The sequence below is a fragment of the Chelon labrosus genome (genome assembly GCF_963514085.1).
Source record: "Chelon labrosus genome assembly, chromosome: 19".
Taxonomy (NCBI): Eukaryota; Metazoa; Chordata; class Actinopteri; order Mugiliformes; family Mugilidae; genus Chelon; species Chelon labrosus.
In genome coordinates, this window is record NC_140352.1 from 16780654 (window position 1) to 16800762 (window position 20109).

At 40.5% G+C, this 20109-nt stretch overlaps 1 protein-coding gene across 1 annotated transcript in view; it reads left to right on the forward strand.

The window, feature by feature from the left end:
* Positions 1 to 20109, forward strand: part of antxr1c (ANTXR cell adhesion molecule 1c) — a 33830-nt gene that overhangs the window by 5507 nt on the left and 8214 nt on the right. Inside the window, exons 2-17 of the mRNA XM_084567465.1 lie at positions 4705 to 4776; positions 6088 to 6159; positions 7086 to 7167; positions 7286 to 7316; positions 7406 to 7479; positions 7608 to 7676; positions 8225 to 8305; positions 9155 to 9215; positions 10154 to 10252; positions 10595 to 10664; positions 14777 to 14855; positions 16760 to 16855; positions 17021 to 17059; positions 17368 to 17466; positions 17554 to 17721; positions 18932 to 19012. Coding sequence (XP_084423591.1) covers positions 4705 to 4776; positions 6088 to 6159; positions 7086 to 7167; positions 7286 to 7316; positions 7406 to 7479; positions 7608 to 7676; positions 8225 to 8305; positions 9155 to 9215; positions 10154 to 10252; positions 10595 to 10664; positions 14777 to 14855; positions 16760 to 16855; positions 17021 to 17059; positions 17368 to 17466; positions 17554 to 17721; positions 18932 to 19012 — 1273 coding nt within the window. The remainder of the gene's footprint in view (positions 1 to 4704; positions 4777 to 6087; positions 6160 to 7085; positions 7168 to 7285; positions 7317 to 7405; positions 7480 to 7607; positions 7677 to 8224; positions 8306 to 9154; positions 9216 to 10153; positions 10253 to 10594; positions 10665 to 14776; positions 14856 to 16759; positions 16856 to 17020; positions 17060 to 17367; positions 17467 to 17553; positions 17722 to 18931; positions 19013 to 20109) is intronic.

The following is a 20109-nucleotide window of genomic DNA, read 5'->3' on the forward strand; positions in this document are numbered from 1 at the left end:
AGAAAAAAAACAGCTCGCAGAGAATGATTTGACCAGGTTTCATATGACATAAAAATAACTCAGCTGTAATGTCCTTACAAGATCACTGATGTCATTAGCAATTACCTGACATCCAAAATGGCCACCTTAGAGGCCCCATAAAGCAAATTCAGTGAAAACTACTTGGAGGCAGCAGAACAAAATGTAAACAAAACAATGACATCATTTGACTTCTGGCTTATTTATTCCCAGATGACACTGTAGTGTTCCTTTGGATATTTGTTTTTAGCCAATGTGAGTGATTCAAGCTATCATTTGTTTGTTGATAGAGGAGCAGCTTTACGAGCGTGTGGTGACTGGTTCAAACCCCTCTATGCCCATTGTTTCAGATGACTTGATCAAGCGCCTTGAAAAAGAACCCATAGTGCTCCCCAGAGGCCTTGCATGGCTGCCCACTGCTGTAAATGTGCTCTCTTGGATGGGTTAAATGCAGAGAACAAATTCATTGTATGTGCATATATACTGTATATACACTGTATATTCCACCAGCTCCGGAGCTGCTAGATGTTTCGTTAGTTGAGGTAGTCACTAACTTTGTCTCTCTGTCTGTTTGGTGCTGTAAAGTGGGGCTGCCCGCTGCTGAAAACAAGGCTAATGAAAGCAATTAACTGTATGAACCAACACATTAAAGTTGCAGGCTGTAAAGCCAAAGACAAACATGAGCTGAGACATGCTAAAATACTCAATAGAACTAATGCAAACAGCAGAGCTGGGTGTTAATTATCTGGGGGTTTGTCACTACAGGCAACATCTTTCAGGTTCACACACCAATCTAATGAATTTTAAAATACTGACTAGAGCAGCTTTAAAGTCGCATTTAGTTTTACATATATTTTGGAAGCTACAGTGCGAAGTGAATTGGTCTTTCAGGGGTTAATACCAGTGGGTTTTTAGGTTTTATCCCACATAATGCACAAACTTTGAGTATTTTTCTTTCATTGACTCACTGCCAACAACATCACATTTTAGTTTCAGACAGTTAAGTTGTAATTATTTTTTGTTAGACACTAATTAGCAAAGTTTAGCAGCACTCACTGCCCAGACTCTACGTTTAATTGGGCTGCTGTACATTCGTTGCTCTGTCCCGTTTTAACTGTGTTTATGCTCAGCATTGCTCAGCTCCCTACTCTTTCCTTTTACAGTTTCTTTACTTAGATTGAAATCTTTTTCATGGTCACATTTCTGTTTTGTCTGCCTGATTTGACTTTAATTTTATTTGAGTTATTATGTTGTTTTTAATGGCAGATTCAAAATCTGAGAAAACAACAGAAAACTAGCAATTTGGTGACAATGGTACATTAACAGAAATGCTGATGAAAGTGTTTGTGAGAATAAGGACATGTTAACCACATAGTGATATAATCAGCTGTTTACTTCTTGCATTGTTAGTCTAGTGGTCATTCTCAGAAACAGACTAAAGCAGATCAGAGACTTGCACTCAACGTTTTCATTGAATCAGTATGGTTTCCCTGGCAGACAGGTTTGCCATTGAGCCAACAGAGTTATAGGTGAATTTACTGTTATTTCACAGATAAGCCTCTTCACCTTTCCCTTGTTCTTTCCTTCCTTTTCTCATGTTTCTTGTTCTCTTTGCTCTCAAATGGCATACGACCAGACACATGGTTTTCATTTTGCTCCAACTGAGAAAACACTGTCGCTCGGCTTTGACGATTTGCAGTGACATAGCCCGACAATGCTGTTGGGCTTAATCACTTTGTTGGCAAATTGTGACCTCTCTTACCTCTTAAATCTCTTTTTCTACATCCAAACCCCAAACTGCTGAACTTCAGGGCTCTGCTCAGATCATTAAAATTAGATCAAGGGATTGTGGGGGGAACAAGGTACCGCATAAAATTGTTTCATCAAGAATCATAGAATAAAATGGCCACTTCCTCTCCCAAGACTGTTTGGACAGGTGAGTGAAACTGCAAGCTAGGCTTCAGTCCCACGACTACAGCCACCACAGACAATCAAACTGTTCCAAGGCAAACAAGAGCCATTGTGGTTCAGAAATAAAGATAAGCAGCTAAAAACCAAAGTTGGGAGTCCCCTGATTCACCCTCATGTTAAATAAATACTCAAACATGATCTCCACACCTCTGCATGATTAGCTGCAGGCTTTTTATTCTTTTTTTTTCCCTCCTCTGTTGCTGTAATGGAACAATCTGCGCTAGGAGCTGGCTCCTGCCATGCCTGCAGGTCGGCGGGTGTATGTTCATGCATGTGTGTGTGCAATCCTTTTGTGACTCTTTCTGTTTGCGCTGCACATTTTGTTGAGCTAAACGCTCTGCTCCTCTACCTCAAGCTTTTTCTTTTTTATTCTGGGAAGATTTTGTTTAGCTTGTAAGGTCTTGTCCTCTTTCTGTGCTCAGTCAGCCTCACAGGAATGTAAGCCTTGATGTGGGCAAACAGTTCATGTCATCAGAACAACACTGAGAAAATGCTTAGGTAGGATTTTTAGTTGACCAGCATTTATAACTGTTCAGATGAGTGAAAACACAGAAACTTACATAACATGTGTTGTATATTGTGGATGCTTGGAAACAGAGTCCATATTTCCAGTATGGGTGGGCCACGGGAAACCAAAACCAGATTATTTAGCATTGGTCTCTCTTTTTAGCAGATCACATTCTTTTCAGCAATCAGTTTTCATTGGATTTTCTGTTGATAACCTGTCTGTAGCTGCTGTTGTTCATGCACAGAATCCGCTGCTATAGATGAGAATTTAAGCCTCATAGTGGTCTATGGTAAACTACTAAAGTATATTAATCTTTTAAATATATTATATTGCATCTTGAACCTCCTTAAAGCAGAAAATTGGTGTCTGCATGGATACAAAACATGAGTCTACCAAAAAGACCATTTAATACAAATCCAGAGTTCGGTTTGGCAGGATCAAAAGCCTGAAATGACTGAGGCATGATGGGAAACTCCCTGGTATTCCCTGGCTGCGTCTTCCCCCAGGCCCGGCCAAACAATTCCCCCTCCACTTCCAAGCACAAAACACCAAAACAACATGGAGTTAAACTCTGTGACTCTCAATTACAGACAGATACCATTAGTCAGAATTTGACCATATGGCTTGTGCTGCTTTCCAAAGCAACTCCCACGAGAAAGGCCAAGTTGGTTCCTGTGTAGATAACAGAAACACAAAGGTAGGGATAAATATTTTGATCTAAAAACATGAAAAGCTGACGTTCGAGAATTAGATCAATCTGTTTATTATGTCTGATGTGACTCTCGGACAGATTGTTGGATGTTTGAGTGTGCTGGGAACTAAAAGGTAAGGTCGGGTAACAGCCGCTGTTTAGTCTGGTTCTCATTGTCGCCCATCGCACTGATGCAAACCTACTGCTGGAAGACGTGACATGCCTGTTTGTTTGGCCTCTGAATATATTTGCCTTTTGACTCAGCATGTAAACTATAAGAAAACTGAGTAGAAGTCAAGCTAATTCCTGGCCGCTAAAATTAGCCTTGACCTTCTGTCCCATACAGAAAAACATCAGCACACCAATTCTGGCCACGTCCAGTGTGTCTAATGCTGTTACATCATTTGGTCAGCACCTAGAAAAACACTGAGTCAGCCCCGGTCTTTATTCTAAGCATGCTTCATCCTCTAAAGTGGCCTCCAGTTTTACCACAGTCAATTAGCTCATTTCCCAACTGTCATCTCTTGTGCTTGTTTGTTAGCTAACAGATGACCTGGTGACTGGTCACATCATGGCTGAAGCCCTATCCCTTAATGCTCACACTTAATAAAATTGACACAAATACACACACACACACTCTGTCTGCCCAGAGGAAATGAAGGTATATCCGTGGGGAGGTATTTTATAAAAGTCTAGTTTTATGGCTACCCCCTAGGGAGAGCTGGCCCTATTTCCTCAACCTCCAGAGGCTCATTCAGGATACAGGAGGGTGCCAAATTGTTCTCCAGACCCTGTCTCTGGCCCCTTTTGTCTTACCCTAACTATTTTTTTAAGTAATTTCTCAAATGGTGTTTGTGATACATGAACAAGAAGGTCCATGTTTTATTTTTTATCAGAATTTAGGTTTAATATTCTTTCCTTCAAGGTTTTCGTAATAGGATGTGCTGGCTGCTACTGAAGCTATATTTAATACTGGCTGTTCGTGGCAACTGTGGAATAATAAAAGTGAAATTCCTTCTATAAAATAAACCAAAATCTTCACTGGCAAATACTAGTGACAGTGAGTAAAGTTGTGTTTTACCTATCCTGCATTCAGCTCGTTTTCCGTGTTGTGGAGCTCATGATCTGACCCCCTGTCGTTTTTGGCTTGCATGGCCGTATTTTTCTTGTTTGAATGCTCTACCATATGGAGTTAGTGTGTGTCTGTTAGATAGCTTAGACTTTGGTGTTTTGTTTGAGTTCTTGCTGTGCAAATCATTTGTCATGGATGTACAGAAATGATATTTTAGGGCTACTACAGTCTTTTAAGGTATATTTTATCTATAATGCTACCTAGTAATAGCATTTTCTTTATAAATGTGTCACATTAAGCATTGAGATCATTCTTGCTTCCTCCTGTTATCAGTGTGTTACGTATTTACATTCTCTACGCCAATTGTGTCATTGTGGTGTAGTCTATATTCACTGTGATCACCTTCTTGACATTTTTGTGATTTTCTCTTTTTCTATCTCTTAGATCTGGCAGTGTGAAGGATCACTGGAATGAAATTTACCACTTTGTGGAGAATTTAGCAGAGAAATTCAAAAGGTAAGAGGTACTTCGTGTGTCAGCAAAAAGTTGAGGAGTTACATAGATGGACCGTAACATCTGAACTGGATGGAAACCAGATCATTGGTCTCCAAACAGCCTTGTTGGCTCGCATTCGACTTCCTGGGGCCTCGAGATATAGTGTAGATCACTAAAGAGAAACACACAGCAGTCACCCCGGTGAAGCAAAGAAAAATCTGTCTCTGCTGCTACATCTGGCCATATGCTAAGTCAATCAGTATCCAGGCTGATGAGTCACTTAGTCTGCAGTAGCTGAGCTGATGTCTGGGGTTTGCGGGGTTACCATCAGTGACTACCAGCTGGAAGGTCTTCATATATGTGACCAATTTTTATTTTATAGTCTCCCTGGGGTGTCTGATTTTCGATCTTGGTCAAAATGTTACCCAGATATATTTTTATAGTAAGTCTGAACTATGAAAAAGCCCTAAAGTGGAATCCTACAACTGCCTTTTACTAAAAAAAAAAAAGCACTATGCTTTGGATCCTGCCGTTGCCAAAATGTGATTTACAGTGTGTGAAATATAAATAAAACTTTTCAGCAAATGGTCACATCTGTCCTTTCAAAGCTCGTGCATGGGTTTGCTTTGTCCGGTTCGCTCAACAGCACCTGAAGCTTTGTGGTCCAGTCACAGCAAAGACCCATCCCTCTCTGAGACTTTCTGTTTTAAACAAATACGAACTTTCAAACTGCGCAAATCTGCCTCAACATTAACTTTAAACTTGAACTGTGTTCACAAACAACACACTTCTTGCTGCAGATGGTTGAGCGGTGAAATTCACCAATAAACAAAAATCACGGACACATCTGAAGATTCACTGACGTAGTCTCCGTGTCAACATTTATGTCGCTGTCACGCACAGGGGGTTCATATTCATGCATGGTGTCGCTTGTTGTCTTTGTGTGTTGAGCTGCGTTCAGAACAGCAAAACAATCGCACACAGACTGTTGGAGTGACCTCAAAAGAAGCTAAGTTATTTGTCTCCTATGAGATATCCATTGTTTAAATGAAAACACGAGCGTAGAACACATGATGGATTACGGCCAGTTATTTTATGTTTCTGAGAAAGCGATGTGTTGTTTTTGTTTTATTATTGTTACTAAGTGTTAAGTACAATGTTTCTGATTAATCTCAGATGACGTTGTTTTACCAACACTACATGTTGTGCAAGGTGTGGAATGACCAAAATAGCCGTCCTTGGCTCTTATTATTATTTATTGGTTACTTTGTTGGATGGTCTGCTAAATAATGGGCATGATGATGTTTTCCTTCTTCTTTTTACCCTTTCTAGTCCCATGCTGAGGATGTCCTTCATAACATTCTCCTCCAGGGCATCCACCATCTTGAAACTGACGGAAAACAGGTGAATTACATTGTGTCATATCTGTTTTTTTGATTAGTGTAATAATAATGCCTCTGTGCTGTTTTCAGGTTATACATGTTCATATTCTCATGAACACAATAGTTTAAAAAACCTTAAGGGAGTTTCTTAAATTTGGGAGAAAAAGCCCACTTGCACTGATCACAAATACCTGATTAACTGTGGAAGTCAAAGGTCAAGGTCACTGTGACCTCACGTCCATCCCATTCTCTTGACATGGTATCTGAGAAAAGATAAATGGCACATCTAAACCAACAAAGGTGGTGCAAATAATGATCGGCTCGCACACTTTAGGGACCTCGTGAAATGCGGTCCCTGAAGTGTGCAACGCTGCTCTTCATCATCATCTTCAGCAGCTGCTCAGTAATTTATGACTATGTAATAAACGTAGTTGACTAAAAGCAACTGAGTAACATAATCTGCTTTTGTCTTTATATAAATGTTATTCTCCTGTGGAGAGACCTTACACAAGAGAAACAATCAGCTGTAAAGTAAACTCAAACCACCACAGCAAAGTGAAAGCAGATGCTCCCCAAACTGACATGAAGCTGAAAGCTGGCCATCAATGTAACTGTTGTTGGATAAAATTTATTTTTATTGCGTGACAGAGTTTTGTGTCCTCTTTTATGTTGTTTATTATCCTAATGTGTCGACCAAAGTTCAGTTTCAAAGGGAGGTGCCTCGGCTCGCATTAGCTAGTGATGGAAGAAGTATAAATGTAGTTCAACTGTACTCCAGGAAAAGTAAAAAGATACTGCCAAAAAGGTTGCATTGTATTTTATTTGTTTTATTTTGTACTGTTCTGTAAATAAAGCTTATTTCCCTCTGAAACATTGCAGTGCGGTATATAGACAAATTTACACAGTAAGTTTTAATGAAAGCTTTTTGCTTTTCTCCCTTCTGTGTAGGAAGGACATCAGAAAGGGTCTGAATGCGCTTTACAAAGAGATTCCTGGGGGAGACACCTTTATGCACCTGGGGTTGCAGAGTGTAAGCCCTTGTTGTAATGTGATCATGTTTTTAACAACACAGATGGAACTAGTTCATTGTTTAAATCTGAAATTTTATCTCTGACCTTCTAACGATGAACATGTGTTTTTATTAAAAGGCAAATGAGCAGATACGCAAGGAGAACTTTGGTAAGCGTCAAATAAGTTGTTCATTGTGGAAACTTTCTTCAGCTAAAGCTGCATGTTGAAGTTACAGTACGGTTGTATGTGTTTTGCAGGCACAGCCAGTGTGATCATTGCTCTGACAGACGGAGAGCTGCAGGAGCATCAGCTCATCACTGCACAAGACGAGGTAACAAATCCACACAAGGACAATTTCCCAAAAGACTTCGCCTCAAATCACTACTAATCTAGAGGCAGCAGTTCTCTTGTTGCTTGACTGGTAGTTTTCTGAAATTACTTGTTTGTGTTTTTCATCAGGCAGAGAAAGCCAGAGCTCTTGGCGCTATTGTGTACTGTGTTGGCGTCAAAGACTTCAATGAGACACAGGTAATACAGATGTGAGAAATCTGTGCAAGTATATTGTTCTGCATGTAGTCTAAAATAAGAAAATAATTCACTGAACATCTGCTTTGTGTTCATCATACGGTATGTGTACTTTACCACATGTGCTCTGATGAGGAAAAGCAACAATGCTGTCTCCACTGTGCCTTCATTGACCCTTGAGCAATTTGGCTAACCCATATTTTTCCTAAGAACAAACCCCCATCATTGTCACTGGGCTGCCTCGCAGGTCAAACTTGCAGCCAATGTCTATGACTGTAGGATGATTCAAGTTCCTGTAGACTTTCAGTAACCATTAATTTTACTGATTGTAAATATATCCTGATTGTGGATAATGTGAACAGTGCTCATGTAGTTTGCAGTGTCTGTGCCTTTCCAGTCCAATTACTACTTGTTATGAAATATCACGTATCAACTGTTGGGGAGGTTCCACTTACTTACCTTTCATTCTTACGTTTACTTACTGCGTCACTTTTGATTAATTTGTGGATTAATTCCTCCTTGAATACCCCTCTCTCTACCTTTCTCTATAGCTGGCCACTATTGCAGACACCATTGAGCACGTGTTTCCTGTGTTGGGCGGCTTCCACGCCCTCCGGGGCGTCATTGATTCGGTAAATAAACTCTTCTCTGTGCAGAGGAACTGTACTGAAAGACAAGCAAGTCGTTCAGACATCCACCTTCATGTATTCAATTAAATCTGTCATGCATTAGTTCTGCATTAAATGTTGGTCTGAAAGCCAATAGTTGTCTTTAGGAAACACTCTATCGCACAAAGTCCCCGAAAGGTGACTTGGTAAATGTAAAAGGAAAATATACTGAGAGGAGTTCTGACTAGTCAAAGTTTCAGCTGTGCCTCCGCTTGCTGTTTTTACCTTACAGGAGGCAGAACTGTAAGTCTTTGTGTACACTAGCTTCATGAAACACACTCACATATTCAGAGTACAGTCCAGTTCAGGCAGGGTGGGTGGGTCACTTCAGTTCCTGATCTCTCTCAGTGCTAACACAGCTAAAAAAGACCTTTCTGTATTTAATCCTCCAAATGAGCCCTGATTGCATCAGTTATTGTTGCTAAACTAGTCACTCTTTGTGTTTTCTTTGTAATTCTGAAGGATTTTGATTTTTCCTTTTAGCTGGTGACTGATTTTATCAGCAGTATCCAGCTAGACCATTAAAGTTACTTTAATGCTATGAACATGGTGCCAAAGGTATCATTTCTAAATTCTGATGTAGTTTTGATTTCACTCTGCAGTGCTTGACAGGCCTACAGTTCTTAGTTAGGTCTGCTAAGCTGTGATTTGAGAGTTTAAGGAAAAGGTCTTTGGGAAACAGGCAGTTGGTAAGAATAACTGATATACACTGTATTGTAACAGTATAAAACTCTTGTGTCTTTTTATAACCAGGACAGTTTCTATATAAAAGTAGTAAAAGTATAAAATGCAGTCCTGTCTTTTGTCCTCCAGATCATCAAGAAGTCCTGCATTGAAATCTTGGCAGCTGAGCCCTCGAGTGTGTGTGCAGGAGGTAGGCAGCCAGAAACGCAAACATTTACACACACACGCAAATAAACCTCCTGAGTCATCACCATAAATGTCTTGAGTCCCATCGCTCTTTGAAATTTGTTAATTTTATTAGTGGGTGCTTTGTCAATACTTTGCTGAATCATGACAATCCTAGACTGGGAAAAACGACCATACATGGGCGTCCCGGTCACTTAGAGGCGTCACTTACAGGAAATCTGCTGGGACAGGGTAGTGGCTTGGGAATAAGATAACACAAGTCTCATTTAAAGGATTGGCTATGAGAGAGCGGCAGCGGTGAGATTGGCTGCAGCTGACATGTAAAATAGACATCATCCTTTAGTGTCCTGCCAAGAGACGGCTGTGACAGTTAAGGCAGCAATAAATGGACATTGAAGGCCTCAAATGAACAGATAAAAGCAGGGGTTCATTAAAAGTTTTTGGCGAAAGCAGGAGAACTTAGACTGTTTTTCACATCTGCTTTTCCCTTTTATGAAGCAGTGAATTACTTTCTCCTTTTAAGAGGGAAATAATTTTTCTGACACTGAGTAATATTCTGTTAAAGCCAGCACAGTTCTCTCATATTTATCTATCACTGACATGAGAGTATTTTCCCTCTGATGCTATGTAAGTTAATGTCCAACAATTACAAGTAGCTTGATTTAATTTATTAAATTTATTTTTGTGCAGATGTTCACAATATTTAATGTGGTTTATCAGCAGACTAAGGTTTGTGCGGTATTATCTTGCAAGTGTAATGGTTCTCACATGGAAAAATTAGCTGAATTATTAACCGTGATTTGTGTGAGATGGAAATGTGCCATTTGAAACAGGAAAGTGAGCATCATGTTCAATAGAGTAACGAAGATGTGATTGTGCTCGACAAAGAATGTCTGCTAAGTGTCTAAAATGCTAAAATGTCAGAGTGACTTGTACAACCAGAGTCTTTTCAAGTGGTGGTGAAAGGAAACGGTTTTCTCCACGCAAGAAACATCGACCAGGTTCTGTGCAGCTTCAAAATCAATGACACCGTTACAGTCAGTGAGTACAGCTACACTTCATCGTCCTTTCTCTTTAATGTAAACCAAACTCTTCTCTAACAGAGTTTATCATTTGTATTACTATGTATTACCTAACAGGAAACCTTACATCTAATTTTATGGCACAGAAATGCATGAAAAAGTAAAAGCTTGGTAGCATCAGTCCAGATATATCTGTATAATATTGGCCTGCCAAAGCCCACTATCTATTTCACCCTTCAGTATATAAACACCAGTCTATACAGTGTCTATAGTTTATATTAAGTTGTGTTTAAACAGTTCAAGCTGATGTCTGTACTTTAGTGGAGTGCACATTTATCAAAATGTTGTATTTGACTTCTAGATGAAAAGCCGGCTGGTGTTGAAGATACATTCCTACTGTGTCCTGCTCCGGTTATTGATGACGTTGGAAAGTGAGTGCCTCTTAAATATAGATTTCTGATTTAATTTATTCATCTCCCTCTCTGGGGAAAGTGCTTATATTTCATATGAAGTGGCATCCTCGTGCGTCTTATATCACATTCTTTACCTCAGACACAGTAAAACACATGGATGCATTCACGTGTGTATGTGCACAGGCCATAAGAAATCTGCCATACATTAGCTGTTTTTACGATCCAAGTCCACATTCCTCTTTACTAGATCCCAGTATAGCTTAGCAAAATATAAGAAGCTCTGTGGTCGTGCCAGCACATGCAGTGGTAAACCCTTCATGGATTTGTCCTGCTTCTGTCCCGAATCAGAAGAGAAAACAGCCGCAGACAAGAAAGCTATACATCTAAACTTTGTTGGTTTTAAATTGTGATGATTTAAAAAAAAAAAAAAGATTACTTTTATGTCTTTGCCTTTCATCATCTGCCAGTGCATTGTTGTTATTATTTTAGCTACAGCAGTTAGCATTCTGTCTGTGGAACATCACACAGTATGATGCCTGCAGACGAAGTTAGCTGGTGAACATAGTGAAGCATTTAGTAGCTACACAGCCAGTTATTCTCTTCAGTCGGTTGAGACCAAAACAGAGATAAAAGGGGAGGAAATATTGTACTGACTCTAGTTGTTTTTTGAGAAACGTGACTTCAAATAAAAGCTAACTGGCATGGTTTTCGGGTTGAGGTAAGACCCAAATGCTGGACACCAGGTGATGAGACAGGAGTAGGCAAAAACGAATTTAATCAAACAAAAGGAAACACAAAGCGCTGCTAAACGGCAGGATAATCCAAAAACTCAGAACAAGAAGACCACCTGAACATGATATAAGACTAAAACTCAACATAACTTGGCATGGAAACAGTAACTCTATAATAAGACAAGACATGGAAAAACAGTATCACTCGACAGAGGACAAAGGGAAAGGCAGGACTATATATACACACAAGGGCAGGGGAGACACAGGTGAAAACAATCAGGGCGGGGCAGACAATTACACAGGTGGGAAATCACAGGACAGGAAGAAGGCAAGACAGGAAACAAGGAAAAACAAAATAAAACAAGAAACGAAACATGTATGAAACGCAAAACATGAACACAGGAAATCAAAACACCATGACACTAATGTTGCTCCTTATCTACTGGAGGTCTAAATAGACTACATTTTGTGTCATCTTAAATCAACTGTTGGTTGTGGCTTTGTGTATTTTACTCACTCTTCTTAATATTCTGTCAGCGTTGATTGAAAACTAATGTTCATATAGAAATAGATGGGTAAAGAGCTCATCATCGTTCATATGTGTAAACTTAGCAGATGGAGATCGTTCCTATCAGTGTTCAAAGGCCAGGGACAGACTGTGAAAGCTAAAACAACTGAGGTTTGTCTCCTAAAACTTTCACCACACGACAGTCACACAAATTTTCGGTGTAACACCAACAGTGACCAGAATTGCTTCTCATCCTCTAGCTGTACACTCCCTTTAGAGTCTGACCACGTTCCAACATCAACAATCCACAAACCTCTCTAACCTCTAACTCTTTTTGGGAATGTAAAGTACACCAGGCCGCAGAATACAAGGTTGAGTGGATGATGGGATGGTGGCAAAGACTGTAAAGAGAGGAGAAGTCCTGTCAGCCAATAGCAGAGTCTTGGTTTTCGCTTGACCTTTTAGGGGTACTTGTATTCTTACAATTACCACACAGATTCCTTCATGTTATTCTCCCATAGCCGTTATAAATCACATTTGCAGTTCATATTTGTGCTGGCAATGGTGTAGTAAAGAGAGAAAATTAAATTTTAACTGCAGCAGGGAAAGATTTAAACAACCTGAACTGATGGCCTGGATTCTTTAATCGATACCTTGGTAGAATGATTGTAAAACTGAGGTACACCGTGTGCCTGTGCTTCCCATAAATTTCCCTCTAGTTGAACCCACTCCTGGATTTGTGTATGTTTCTGCTCCTAAGTTGTGTATTTGTGAACTTTCCGTCCCTTTATGCATAAAAACTTCACCTCCTGACTCTTAAATCACTTATATATTAGTCCTTTCCACCTCTGTCTTTACTTTTAGTGCCACGGTGGCTCCTTTTTATCATCTTGCAGGTTGTTTGCCAGCCCCCCCCCCCCCCCGCCCTCATCTCCTCTACATGCCTGCCTGATTTTTCCTCTCTGTATCTGTCTTTTATTTGTCTCTGCCGCACATGAGCTCCTTCTTTCATCCCCTGTCAGTCTGCCTCTCTCCTTCAGCTGTCTCCTTGTCCAGATTTGGCTGATCAAAGCCGCGTAGCAGCTAGCCTGCTCTTTCAAGTGTGTGGCCATGTGTGTTTGTATGCAGTCTGATTCTCAGCAGGGTGGAAAAACCTCTGGGAGAGGGTTTTAAACTCGGAGGAACTTTCTGACTCATTAGCATCATGAAAGAGATTTAGTTTTGGTAACAAATTTAACAATTTTTAAAGTACTTCCTTTACATAAAAGCCAGCACGTATAATTGCTGTATTGCTTTGTGGTCTATTTTTCTATTTCCTGACCTTCTGCTCTTGTGCGTATGTATGTGAGTGTGTGTCCATGCTTAGACTGTCTGCCCTCTCCGTTTCCTTTCCTTATTTAACAACTGTCTGCCACTGCGCTCTACATTTCCTGCCCATGACTTTATTTCTCTTCCACATCATCAAATTCACACTGGTCAGTTTTCTCTGGCTTTTCTTCCTCTTTTGTGTTTTTTTCCCTCCTCATCTTTTAATCATTTCAAATTGTTGGTGGTTGGCCTTTTACACCCAAACTAGACCTCTGAATTTTACTTTATTTTTATCTTCAGCAGGAATATATTCAGCAATACTCCTCTTTATTCCTGTCTTTTATTCAATATATTTGTGTCATAGACTTACAGGTATCTTATTGTCATAGACGTCCATTGCTGACTACATCAAACACATGCTTTAAGACTATCTTGAGGTATCTTGACGCCTGCCGTCAGCACGTGTATGCTATTGATCATGAACTTCACCCACTGACCCAGCTCTCCTCTCACTCCGCCCGCCTTTTATGAACCCAGACAGATCAGAGGAACGTCTGACTAAAGACATGTTTATCTGTGAAATGGCCTGTTTTCAATCTGCCCGTCCTCACTCACATCCAGACATGCCTTTCATCCAGGTTTTTAAAAACTGAACCACAACAGGCCCCAAAGAGGTCACTGGGGGTTACTTGAAATTCTAAGAATTGTTTTTCACCGCTCGGAGGGGGGATGGGTTTCCGACCTGCACAGATGAAGTCAGGACTATGGACAGAAGCTTGTTTTGATGAGATTATCCACTGTTGGAGGGAGAAAATATGTTTATTTCTGCTGGATTTTAAATTCCATAAATGTGGCAGAGATTGCTGCCATTCCCCCCTGAGACAATTTCTATGATGTGATTTCATGGAAAAGTATACAAATGTTCCCAAAACCATAAAATAAGCACAAAATCAGAACTGGAAGCTTGTGTTTTTTCCATTTATTTAAATTTTCTTCCTTCACTTGTCTCCATACGCGCTGTGTTGGGTCACACAATCACACCTCTTTTTCTGTGCTTTTAAACCTCTGTGGAAAACTTTGGTATTTGGTTCATTTGGGTTCAGATTGCTCTATTACAAGTGAAACAGGGCTTGTAAACAAACGTCACACGACTCTCCAAGGAACTCATTTCGTTGACATAGCTTTATGTAAAATAGTGGCAGCTGCAAAGACTCGAAGTGAACTGATTCTAGTTTCTGGATCCTAAGAAGAAACATCTGAGTGTGAGCAGCAGGCTAGACGTCACTTTGTTCTTAGCTCGAAAATCTGGTTCCTTTAACTCACAAGTCCCTTGTGTTTTGTGGGTGTTTTCTTGTTGGTTGAAATTACACTTTCACTTCTCACACACCACCTCGCAGTATATAGGTCATTCTGTGGGGTGATTTGGTGTGAACCCAAGTTTAGATGATATCATTCCAACCAAACAAACAGAGTTTAAAGAGGAAATGCTTCAGGCTAAATAACCGATCCAGAACAGCACGGACCGTAATATTACACCCGAACACTGAGACTGACCTGTTCCCTTGTCTGTTGCTTTCTTTCAGGGTGATTTATCTCCAAGTGAGCATGAATGACGGACTGTCCTTCATCAGCAGCAACGTTCACATCACCACCACAGAGTGTGTAAGTTGAAGCTTCATGTCCTACATAAGTACAAAAAAAGTTTGTAAATGTTTTGGTGATGGTTTCCATTATTCTTCCGACTTCTTCTCTCTTCTCCAACCTCATCTCTTTTTCTAGACATGCGTTGTTTTGTTCTCTCCAGTGAACGCCCTTACCCATTTATTTATTTTTCTCTGTTGCTATTTGCCCCTTTTTGGAGGAGCCAATCAACAGGGGTTGGTAGCAATGATCCACCCCCCCAAAAATTACCCTCTGTACCTCTAGGTAGGGAGAGACGAGAGGTAGAGAAGCGGAGTCTTGACCTTGAAGTTCCTTCTTCAGTTTCCTTGTGTTCAGTGTGAATAATCCTGTAACAGCCATTACTAAAACAGTCTTGTGCCCATTTCTCCTTGAGTTGTAGCAGAAATGGAGCCACTACCTAGACTGTACAGCCTTTTTATGTGTGTTTGTGTCAGGATGAATTAGGGCGGGCAATTAAACAAAATAAAGGACGTATGCTGGGACATATGGAGCGAGGCCGCAGCAGATTCTCGCATGAAATTCGCTCTTTGAAGCTCTTCTCCTTCGGTCCGCGTGACGTCATATTCAATTAGACATACCATCGCAATTAGCTGCTTCTCGCCACTAAACTAAACCATATAGACTGAGGTCACTTTGGACTGTAAAGGCATGGTTGCCAACAGGAGATGGGCAGGCCCAGTGCAATAAACAACACACAAGTTATAGATTATGTATTAAAATTTAATACAAATGCCACAAACCCAACAGCCCCTCTCCAGATTCAATCAAAGTGTCACACTGAGGGGTTTCAGTCTTTGTAGTTGCCCACAAAATATGCTCATATAGCTTGGGAAGAAAGACATGTACTCCTCATGTGTAAAAACAACAAATGTAGATGTAGCCATTGTTGAACTCATCAGTTAAGATCAACACAGTTATTTTTACGGAAAGTGACAACTCGCTGATTGTGTGACATCTAAGAAATGATCATTCTCTTTAAGTGACGTCCTTTCTGCATCGGGCCCCACAGCTGAATACAGATGAATCCTCCCACATCTCTGCCACAAGATAGATAGGGGAAAGACTTAACCACATGTGATCCTCATCTGTGGTCTGTAATAGGAACCGTGTTTGGCTCGCGGACGCCTGCCTCGCTCTAAGCGAGCGATGGTAACAGATGGATTCATTCAGGGATTCCACAATTTACATTAACCACTGTCATCGTCGTGAAAACATGAATGCTCTTCATGTGACAGAAAATCAGTCTGCAGCCCACTGTCTTCCTTTAAGTCGTGTACTGTAGCTGTGATTGTCCCATTTTCACAGTTGTTTCCACTGTCAGTCCCGCTCCAAATGCTGCACCACTTCTTATTGTCACCACTACTACTGTCAGTAATTACGTGTCGCACTACATTTGGTGGAACCACCGCCACTTAAACTAACTTTAATGTAGTGAAATTACAAAAGTATTCTGCACAAAGACCCATGTCTGAATAATTTTCAACTTAATGTTTGGTGCAACAAGGCTTGAATCATTCAGTGGCGCAGATTGTTGTAATTACTCTTTATACTGCTGGGTAGCTTGTCAGTATCCCCCTTGCATCAACCTATATTAATATATAATCATTTGTTGTTTTTTTTATTATACATGTATTATTAATCTAAATGTGCAAAGCAACTAGTTGCTGGTGTTAAATATTCTGCTTTTAAATGTAGGGAAGTAAAAGTATACAGAAAGTGGAAACACTCACAAGTACAAGTACCACTGTCCACTACTAACATTACTTGCACCAATCTACAGCGTCCCTCTTTTGCTACTGAGGGGACAATAGCATAGAGTCACAATCAGCCTCTCATGGTTTGACAGTACTTATGTATAGGTGCCATGTGTCTCTACTCTCCAGTTCGATGGCACCATTCTCCTGATCACCCTGCTGGTGTTGTTCCTCCTGCTCGCCATGCTCTTCATGTGGTGGTTCTGGCCTCTCTGCTGCACGGTGGTAAGAAAACATCTGCCACATTCAGGAAAAGGACATTTTTTTAAAAAAAGCAGCACTCAGTGTTACAATTAGCCTCAGTCTAAACTAATAAAAAAAAACATAAGGTCCTTGGACAAAGAAAAAACAATGCAAAAAAGTCATCTAATTTCTCTCATTTTTCCAAAGGTGATCAAAGAGCCTCCACCTCCACCTCCTCCTGAGCCTGTGAGTCAAAACACACACACAAATACAGCCGCCAAGTAACAGCAGAAAAAGGAGCTCAATAATCCAATTAATGCTGCAACTTTTAGAATGGAAGTAAAACACATGGAAACACATAAATACACCAATTTATTTTATTAATCATCATCAGGACATGAATGACTCAAAGGCTTATCAGTTAATAATCAATTATTCCAGCTCGTCATACCAGTTCTGAGCTTGGCCAGTAAGGCACTTTATAGCTACTTGCAGGAAAAATGTTGGTGTTAAAAAGTGAAAGGAAGAAGTCAGCTTTTGTGTTTGGGTTTTAGGAGTCGGATGATGAGGACGGTCTGCCCAAGAAGAAGTGGCCCACTGTGGATGCTTCATATTATGGAGGCAGAGGAATAGGAGGAATCAAGAGGATGGAGGTGACGGGATGATACGGGCACAATGCTAGCAGGAAATTATTATTAGTTATACAAAGTACATTTAATGGTTCTATTTTCTGTCTGTAGGTTCGCTGGGGAGGGAAGGGCTCGACCGAAGAGGGGGCTAAGCTGGAGAAGCCAAAGAATGCTGTGGTGAAAATGCCCGAGCAAGAGTACGAACCCTTCGAGCCCAAACCCAAGAAACCTCAGAACAAGAAGGCGCCTCAGAACCGGAAGTGGTACACGCCCATCCGGGTAAACACATCTGCAGTTTCACACAGGATCAGCACATAATGTTTTCACTGCAGCGTTAAAACTACTGCATTTAGTTTTGAAGTGCATCTTTGCCATCAGACTTTCAGGACCTCAGATATCTTCCTTGTTTACACTCTGACCACTTTTTGAGTTCTTCCCTTTGAGTTAAATGTGAGGGAAATTTCCCAACCCACAGAGAAGCCTGAAAGATTGAACATGAAAGTCACCACAAGTGGAGTAAGTTTTGCAAGACGGCAGCCTGCTCCGTCCGTGTTTAGGTATCACTGGTTACGTAAGCAGACAGCTATCAATGCGCACACATAACCACAGTAATCTAACGCACTGCAGACGGTGAGAGATTATTAGACTTTCCGCCAGCACAGTTTGTTTAAATCGTGCACTACAATGCACCTCTGTGTGGCGACGCCGGTCCTTCATACAGCACAGTACTGTTATCTGGATACTCTGCTTATTTTGAATACAACCTAAAAGACACTGCAGTGGTTCATAGTGATTTTTTACACTGTTCATTCATTCAGTAACAGTCAGTGTAAGAAAAAAGCTGACTGTATGAACTGAAGACTGAATATGCACACTGACTGGGTGGTAAATGCTCTAAGTGCACTGACTAGTGAATGTAGAAGTTTGTATTTAGCTCTGTGTTTCTACACTTGAACATCTTTTGACAAATGATTTGATTTAAGATATCAAATTCTTACTCACGGTGAATTAGATCCGATTTAGGCTCAGAACATTTGCCCTCCAGCTCTGTCAAAAGTTAAATACAGACTGGATTATTGTCATTGCTTTATCTGGGATCATCATGTCTTTCCTGTGAATTAGATCTAAGATCCTGCTAAATATCAAGATATATTTTATCTTGGCGTCTCATCTCATTTACGTTGTAAAAGGTGGGAAAGTGGGAAAGAGACCAAAATATAACCAACAGTCTTCATGACTAATCAGGGGCTGAACAGCTTCAACCAAAGAAGGAAAGAACTAATCGGTGGAATCAGCTGCGCTAGTGTTTTTTCTGGGATTAAAACCTGCAGACTCTTGGTTGTGATTGAAGACCACAGACCGAATGTTCGCTGATACAGAAAAATCAGTATTAACAGGCTTTTACTGAGTCAAGGATTGCAGTCTGGAGAGTTTTTACGTCCAGATGTGGCCACATGTTAAAGCTCTCCCCTTCCTCTGTCACGTGCAGGGTAAACTGGATGCCATCTGGGCTCTGTTTCGCCGCGGGTACGACCAGGTCTCTCTGATGAGACCTCAGCCCGGTGACCACGTAAGTGTCTCAGCAGTCGTGTACACACCCACTCTATCCACTTCATGTTGTGATGACCCTCAGCTGCATCACTCTCTTTATCTTTTCCTTTTGCTTTCTCTTTTTTCTCTCCATCTTTAAGCATCAATCATGTTTTTCACATTTTGTGATGATATGAGTTGCTGTGAACATTCTCTGTCATCCAGGTCATGGTATATCTAAAAAACAAAAGCTAAAACAAAGGGACCTGGATTTGTTGCTTTGTTTGTTGGTTAATGAAAAAAGTGGCACATTTACATTTACTCAAATGTCTTAGTCACTTTTGAAACAATGACCTTTGATTTCAGATGGAAATGGGTAAAAGTTGAACAGCAGATGTGGCAGATTTATTCGTCTCTAGATAGTTAACATAGCTAACATTAGCTATAATTGGTCTTAATCATGATACTAAATCTGGGACTAAAGAAACAACATTGTTATAGTTTGAGCCACTTCATCCTGGTTTTATGTGTGTGTTTGTCCATTAAAGTGGCACAGAGTATGGTGTATATAGTGACTTATGAGACATTTATTTTAAGGAAAATATTCAGTCTTTGCTATGATATGGAAACATGTATGATTTAACCGTTTTTTCCAGCATAATGTTGTTTAGCTGCTTAGGACAAACTAGCCAGAGGCTAGATTTTTGTGTAGCGCTACAAAGGAAGAGGCTTTTATGAGGTTCAAATGTAAAGTTCTCTAAATCCACTAAGGGAAAGGACAGGTCTGCTAGTGTTAGCTTCTGATATGGTACCATCATGAGGTCGTAAATGCTCAATGGCATTGATAAGCATTTGGCTAAAAAAGACACCAGCCCAACAAGCTTCTCAATTCCAGTTGTTAAAGTGGAAGGGTTAACACACAGAAGCCTTAACAAAACACATAACTTAATGCTGCAGTTCCAAAGTTGTGCGTTAATCCTCTCTAGAGTGAGAAAACCCAACATTATGTTCCAGAGTGGCGCAGTTTGAAAAGCGTCTAAAAATGTCTGCGCCGATTACTCACCCCGCTGCCACATGTCTGTCCGTCTCTTTCACTCCTGGTGTTCCTGTGCTGGCTAACACCTCCGCTGGCCCATT